The 7,896-nt window shown below is 31.0% G+C and overlaps 1 protein-coding gene and 1 long non-coding RNA gene across 2 annotated transcripts in view; both read left to right on the top strand.

The window, feature by feature from the left end:
- Positions 1–5,766, top strand: part of LOC120080559 (putative inactive cadmium/zinc-transporting ATPase HMA3) — an 11,269-nt gene extending 5,503 nt beyond the window's left edge. The window contains 7 exon segments of the mRNA XM_039035257.1: positions 464–538; positions 541–561; positions 1,487–1,624; positions 2,624–2,951; positions 3,796–3,998; positions 4,173–4,375; positions 4,613–5,766. Coding sequence (XP_038891185.1) covers positions 464–538; positions 541–561; positions 1,487–1,624; positions 2,624–2,951; positions 3,796–3,998; positions 4,173–4,375; positions 4,613–5,497 — 1,853 coding nt within the window. The 3' untranslated portion in view covers positions 5,498–5,766.
- Positions 5,767–6,698: 932 nt separating this feature from the next.
- LOC120080560 lies at positions 6,699–7,896 on the top strand. The gene is made up of 3 exons (XR_005482550.1): positions 6,699–6,882; positions 7,526–7,699; positions 7,818–7,896. It is a non-coding gene; the product is annotated as an uncharacterized LOC120080560 (long non-coding RNA).

Below are 7,896 nucleotides of genomic sequence, written 5' to 3'. Positions count from 1 at the left end.
AATAATAGCACAATACAAAACAATTTATAGATATAACAAAATTTAAAGTCTGTTTTCGCAGTCTAACAATGATAGACTAAATCAATAATAAGATCTATCAATAATATACCATATTCTACAGCGATAGAGTATTTCACCGATAGATTTGCTATATTTGTAACTATTTAAAAATGTTACTATACACTTAATTATTATTTCTAAAAGTACTACCAAATGCGATAACCTTTTTCAAAAATTAAAAAAAAAAAAAACATAAATGGTTAGCAAACGAGTTGCAAATCTAAATGAAAATGGAATTTCCACTCATAGGCCAATGCTGCAATGTTTCATTGATGAGCTTAGCCCCTCAAAAAGCATTATAGCTGAAACTGGAGAGATTGTGTGAGCAAAAGAGGTGAAATTAAACAGTGTGTTGGCTGTGAAGGCTGGAGAAGTTATTCCCATTGATGGTATTGTTATAGAGGCAAAAGTGAAGTTGATGAAAAAACTTTGACTGGAAGAAACTTTCCCAGTTCCAAACACAAAGATTCTCTTGTTTGGCCGGTACCATCAACTTAAATGGTAATTAATACTATTCTCCACTTTTTCTTTTGTTCTAAAATTTTAGTTAGGTTTAAATATCATTTTCGTCCCTATATTTTTAGGATTTAATTCATTTTAGTTATTAAAATTTTAAAAATCGATCAATTTGGTCTCTTAAAAATAAAACAAACAAAAATGATCTGTTGAAGCAAAGTTGAAATTATAAGAGACTAAAATAAACATTTTGAGAGTACAAAGACTAAAATGAAGAAAAACCAAACGTATAAAAATTAAAATAATATTTAAACCAAAACATACTATTCTCATAGAATTGCAATATTATTCTTTAATATTTCATAAATGTTCCATAATTACCATTTCAAAGTACCAATTAGTTAGATTTTGGTAGTTGAAAAAGTATGACACCATCACACTAGCTTCAAATCTCAATTTTTGAATCCAAGATTCTACTAATAGATTTATATTTCAAAGGGCTTTCTTTTCTTTCTTTCTTTTTTTGTTTTTTGGAGGTCAAACGTAGCATTCAACTTTTTTTTTTAATATTTTATTTAAAAAAAAGCAAAGTTTAGTTAGGATTTTTGTTTTTAATAATTTAGCCCCCCACACAAACATTTCCTCAAATATATATAAATAGTTAAGACAATTTTACTTTTAGTGTTTAAAGCTTTCTCCTTTCGATGTAATTATAGGTAATATTTAGTTACATCGAGGATTATCGTCTATTTTATACATCTCATTCTTACCATACACATAAAAAGAAGTTTAAGATATTTCAAAAAAGACGTGTGAAGAATTTGCCACATAACAAATTACGATGGACAATTTGATGGGATATATAAATACAAATGCAACTTGGATACACCTAAATATTTTTCTTATTATATTTCGGCACAACAACGTGCTTTTTAATTTAAGTTGTTTCATTTGATGTTTTCTAGCGTAGGTTATATTAGTGTTCGAACTACAGCTGTGGCTGAGGACTGTGTGGTGGCAAAAATGGCTGAGCTTGTAGAAGAAGCTCAAAATAACAAATCAAAAACTCAGAGATTCATTGATGAATGTGCCAAATATTACACCCCAGGTAATAATAATTAACACAAAATTATACTTCGGACTTTGAACAATAATTTTGAGAGATGAAACATTTTGGTGCTCCCAAAAATTGTTCAAATTGTTCTAGATTTTTTTATCTTTCTAACTTTATATAATTAACTTTTTAATTTAAAAAATAGGAGACAAATTAGAGTGAATTTTGAAATCTTGATTTTCATCCTATATATATTTTTTAAAAAAATCTAAATCCAACTAAGGGCGATTTGATTTTATTTTCTTAAATTAAAAACAATAAAATCAAACATTTTGGTGCTCCCAAAAATTGCTCAATTGGCATAATGCATCAAAAGTTTTGGGTTCAATTCGTCCACCCTACATGTTGGGACAAAAAGAAAAATAAAAGTGTAGAGAGGCCTTACAATCTTTGTAAGATACCTAAGTTATTTTTTTTCTCGTTGTCAATTGGTTTTTGCAAATGAAACTCTATATTTATCTAATTATATGTTTTATTCAAATAATATTTCTCAAAACTTGGAACCAAAATGAGTTAATTATCCAAATTCAAAGAAAGAAAAAAGAGTTATAATATCACTTTGATCTTTGTATTTTGAGTTCCATTATATTTTAATTCATATAATTTCAATTATCGCATCTTAATTGTACTTTCAATAAAGTTTAAATCTACTCCTTTAAGATTAATTTTATTGAAATATAATAATAATATGCTTTATATAAGAAAAATAGACCGTAAATATGTTTTCACAATTTATAAAGAAAATGTTACTAGACTAATTGTGTATTGGACTAATTTTAAGATTTATTGAAAGTGAACTCAGCGAGAGTACAAATGAAAAATTACAACTCTTTTCACATGAATTCTCATTTTACCATCTTATATTCACCTTCTTTTTGCAGCCTAATAAGCATAAAAAGAATCCAAAGCCATCACTTTTAGCATTTTCAATCTAAACACCTTCATTTGTTGTTTACTTCGTGTTCTTTCTTCTTGCATGTGTTTTGTTTGCAGCTGTTGTTATCATTTCAGCTTGTCTAGCAGCCATTCCAGCTGCATTAAGAGTTCATAATCTCAGCCATTGGCTTCACTTAGCTTTGGTGGTTTTAGTGAGTGCATGTCCTTGTGCCCTAATCCTCTCGACCCCGGTCGCTGCCTTTTGCGCCCTTACGAAGGCCGCCATGGCCGGAGTTTTGATCAAAGGCGGCGACCACCTTGAAGTTCTTGCAAAGGTTAAGGTTATGGCATTTGATAAAACTGGCACAATCACCAGAGGTGAATTTGTTGTAACACATTTTCAAGCTCTAAGAGACGATATTAGCTTCCACACCTTGCTCCATTGGTATTTCCACAAAAACTTTATCCTCTAATTTCTAATAATGTTTATTTTTCGATTTCCTCTCTAACCTTTAAAGAATTTTCATTTTGTTTAAATGAGCTAGTAAGTGTATTTATTGATGATTTGATTATAAACATTTGGTTTTTTAAAATTGAGCTTATAAAAACTTTAAGATACCTAAGAGTTTTTTCACTTTTTACTTATGTTTTCAAAATTTAAGTAGAGTGTTTTAAAAATTTATGCATTGTTATGTAATGATTTTGTTTTTAGTTTCCCTATTTTCGAAAATTAGGCTTGTTTCTTCTAGATTTCATAATATATAGTTCTCACATTTATTGTAAAGACAAAAATATGCTTTTTGATTAGTTTTCAATTTTTAACAATTTTTTAAACCATTAATTAGGGGAAAGTGGATATCAAAAAAAAAAAAAAAAATAATAATAACAATAATAAAAAAGAAAAAAGAAAAAAATGGTGATAGTGATTGTATTTATAAGCATACTTTACCTAAACAAAAAAACCAAAAAACAAGGTTCTATTTGATAACCATCTGGTTTTTTATTTTTGGGTTTAAAAAATAAGCTTATAAGCATTCGTTATCTAAGTTTTAAAAACTAACAAAATAGTCTTTAAAAAATTATTTTTGTTTTTTTGAATTGGCTAATAATTCAACTCTTTTACTTAGCAAATATAAAAATCGTATTAAAAAATTGGGAGGAAATAAACACATTTGTTTAAAAATTAGAAACAATAAAATTAAATGATTACTAAACAACGTCTTAAAATGTATTTTTTTTTTATAGAGGAAACATAATGAAGGTGTTATTGATTGAATTGTGTAAATTAGGGTTTCAAGCATTGAGAGCAAATCAAGCCATCCAATGGCAGCTGCCCTAGTCAACCATGGAAAGTTGCTTTCTATTGATCTTAAACCCAAAAACGTTGAGGAATTTGAAAATTTTCCAGGAGAAGGTGTTCGGGGGAAGATAGATGGAAATGATATTTACATTGGAAGTAGAAAAATTGCTGTTAGAGCTGGTTACACACCAGGTCTACGATTAAACCCTTTTCACCTCTTTCTCAATCTTCTTGAAAATAAATTGATCACGAGAATAGCTATAGAAAATAACTTCATGAAATTGTTATCCAAAGTTGCTTATATAATTGAAAACGTTAGGTTTTCAAAATCTTAATTATTTTTCGGTCTAAATTTAATTTCTTCAGATTTGAGCTTTGATGATGAAACAAAACAAGAGCAAACGCTCGGATATGTATTTTGTGGGGGGACAATAATTGGATCCTTCGGTCTTTCGGATTCTTGTCGTTCGGGAGTTAAAGAAGCGATCGAGGAGATTAAGAGTTTTGGTATTAAAACAGCTATGCTCACCGGAGATTGTAATGCAGCTGCCATGCACGCCCAAGAACAGGTTTTTACTTCATATTCCTTTTATGCTTCTCGCATATATTTTATATTTCAAATAGTAGATTTCAAACTCTTGTAATATTATTTTTTAACCATTTGTTATTAACAGCAACCGATTTATTTTACTTCATATATTTCTTTTATGCCTCTCACATATCTTTTTAAGTTTTTGAATTTAAAGGTGATCTAAATGAAACTTCTAATTTTAACGTGAATTTTTGTAACAACGTGTTATTTGCAGCTCGGGAATGCGCTCGACATAATCCATTCGGAACTTCTACCAAAGGAGAAAGCCAATATAATAAAAGACTTTAAAGAGGATGGAGCAATAATTGCCATGGTTGGAGACGGCTTAAATGATACCCCAGCATTAGTCACTGCTGATATTGGCATATCAATGGGTGTTTCAGGTTCAGCATTGGCCACTGAAACTGGGAATGTGATTTTAATGTCAAATGACATGAGAAAAATTCCAAAAACTATTAAGCTAGCTAAGAAATTCCATAAAAAAGTAGTTCAAAATGTCATTTTGTCAATCAGTACGAAGACTGCAATCCTCGGCCTGGCATTCGCCGGACATCCCCTAGTCTGGGCGGCAGTCCTCGCCGATGTTGGTACTTGCCTATTGGTTATCTTGAACAGCATGCTCCTTTTGAGAGGAATTAATCACAAACATGGAGAGAAATGTTGCAAATCTTCCAAACCATGCTTGACAAAATATGGACAGCGATGCGATGGTGGTAACACTCGATTGTCTAGTCATCATCACGATCATCATCATCATCATCATCATCATCGATGCCATGTTGCTGATGATCAATCCTCTAGTCGAGAGAATAATCATGTCCATAAACATTATAAAATTGAACTTCCTCAAGATCACGATAGAGAAAATTCTGAAGTGAACCAAAAGAAGAATCATCAATGTAGTGATGAGTGTGAGGAAACTAATGTGGCTCATGAGAAAGAACATAAATTTTATTACAACCATTCAAATCAATGTGAGAAAGAGAGTAATGAAAATTCTTCAAAGAAAGTGGGTGAATCAAATTGTAATTGCCACTCACATCATGTTACTATTGACATTCATGAAGGTAATGAATGTGAGAGAGTAGAGCACAAGTAAGAAGTTTCATATGAGGAATTAAATAACGATTGGTGTGAAATTTAAAGGGAAAGAGAATATAAATGAACAAATGCTAAAAGGCCATTGACATTGATACGTATGGTCTTTATAGCTTTCTCCTTTAAAGCTCTAGAGTCTAGGCAAATAATGCCACTTGTTCACAAATCATATTTTTCCCTTGCTTTTTTCCCCCTACTTTGGTATATTTGCTTTGTTTTCATATTCTATCCTAAGATTATTCTTGTTCGCATTATTTTTTGATATATATATATTAAATCACTCAAAATTCTATGATTGATTAGTTTGTTTAAAACAACTTTTTAATGTGAAGAAACATGATAAATTTTATTATCCAATGTAATTGAGTAATAATTTGTCAAACTCAAAAAGATATAACTCATCAAATTTATTACCGATTAATTTTAATAGAATTGTCACTTCAAATTATATGAATCTTGTTATAGTCAAACTTTTAATACTTATTAATAACCAAACAACTTTAAATTATTTTTCAACTAAACTCAATCTCAAACTAGAAATAAAGATAAATTTAATTTTCTCAAGTCAAATTTGTAAATTAAACATATGTTTTCACTTCTTTCACATAAATTTGTAATGTAACAACATCAAACATCATAAAATGAATTTCATTCCAACATTTTAGTACACTTTTTTTCCTTCTATGATGACCTAGTTATTAGGTTAAAAGGTCACAAAGGTTTTCATAACTAATGTAAGGCAAACTGACAAGCGTAACTTGTTTTTGAATAATAAAAAAACAGAAAATAGAAAACAAACAACTAAGATCGCACCATTTATTAACTATACGGTTTTTTTTTTTTTGTTCTTAAAAATTAAGTCTATAGATACTTATTTTTATCTCTAACTTTCTTGTTAATATTTTTTTAGTAATGATTTAAAAAATTAAACCAAATTTAACCGTATAAGTGTGGGGGTTGATTTTCTCTTTTTGGTGGGCTAGGTTTTTGTAACAGCCCATTGAGCACCCTTATCCAAGCCCATCTCTATGTTTGAATTCCAATGATTGTCTAGGGTTGCATCTGCCTCTGTGGTGCGTCTTTGTAACGACGGCAACGCCGGTTATCTCCGACCACAGACGACAAGACCGCAGCTTCGACAAACTCTCAGCGACGACGTTTCCAGCAGCGGTTTTCTCCCTTTTTGACGAGGTTCGGTAAAGACCCACTCTCATTCAATCTCAGATTTAATGGCTTCAAATATGTAGGATTAAGCGTTTTCCGATACCAACCAGCAAGATTCGAGTCGTTTTGGGTTCATAGTAGTTTCCAAACTATTTGGTCACTTTCCAGCGACGATCCAAGTCGATATTGGGGAGTTTTAGGCGTCACAGCTCTATTTTAAAGGTGCTGTGAAATGATTTATAATCCTTGGAAACTCTTTGATCGTAGTTTGGACTTGATTCAAAGTGTTTGGATTGAGATTTAACGTTGCTTTGGTTAAGATTACACCTTGATTTTATTATTTTAGGAGGTTTTTTTCCCCTTTATAATTTTGAGAAAGATTGACTATTAGGATGCCTTTTAAATTTATTTTGTTTAAGAACTTTCTGGGAGTTGAAATCCTATTTTCGTTTTTAATTTTGTTGTGGTTTCCCTTGAATTTGGGTGGTTGTATAGACTAGGTTCTTTATTTTGTTTTGAGGATTGGTTTGAGTTTGACTTTAGTTTGAATTGGTTAGTTATGTTACATGTTAGAATTTGGAAAGTCTTGCTGAGCCTGGTTAGAAAGTGTTTTGAAGATTAGTTTTCTTGATTGGATTTGAAGTTAAAAACTTCAAATTGTTTATCTGGTGATCTGTAAGTTTGTAGTGTTTATGGTTTCGTTGTCATGTTGCCGAAATTTCTAAAGCATCATAGATAGTAGAGTTAGTCAAGGAGTAAAATTTGTCAATGTTCCCTAGTTTAGTTTTAAATTTGGAGGTGTTACATTCTTCTTCCCCAACGTTTCTAATTCTCTTTCTTTCCAATCACCTTGGTGCCATTGCAGAACTGATTCAATTCTCATTCTATTATTATGAACAAAGGCATTGGTGGTGGAATTGGCCCCACCGCGGCAGCTGCAGCGGCGGCAGCTCAGAAACAGAAACTGCTTCTCCAAAGAGTGGAAACCGATATAGCCAACATTGTTGACAATTTCACTCACCTTGTCAATGTCTCTAGGGTAACATTCTTCCCTTTGTCTTGTAATTCTCTTTGGTGGTCTATCTGCTTGATCTTCTTGATTGAATCATCACATGTTTGGAATTCTTAATTCAAACTTAGCCTTCTTCTTTCCTCAGGTGAATGATCCACCTGTTAGAAATTCACAGGAATCTTTCATGATGGAAATGCGTGCGGCCAGAATGGTAAGATAATAAA

The sequence above is a fragment of the Benincasa hispida genome, chromosome 6, assembly GCF_009727055.1.
Source record: "Benincasa hispida cultivar B227 chromosome 6, ASM972705v1, whole genome shotgun sequence".
Taxonomy (NCBI): Eukaryota; Viridiplantae; Streptophyta; class Magnoliopsida; order Cucurbitales; family Cucurbitaceae; genus Benincasa; species Benincasa hispida.
Note: the sequence above shows the minus strand (reverse complement) of the source record. Positions and strands in the feature narration are given on the sequence as shown.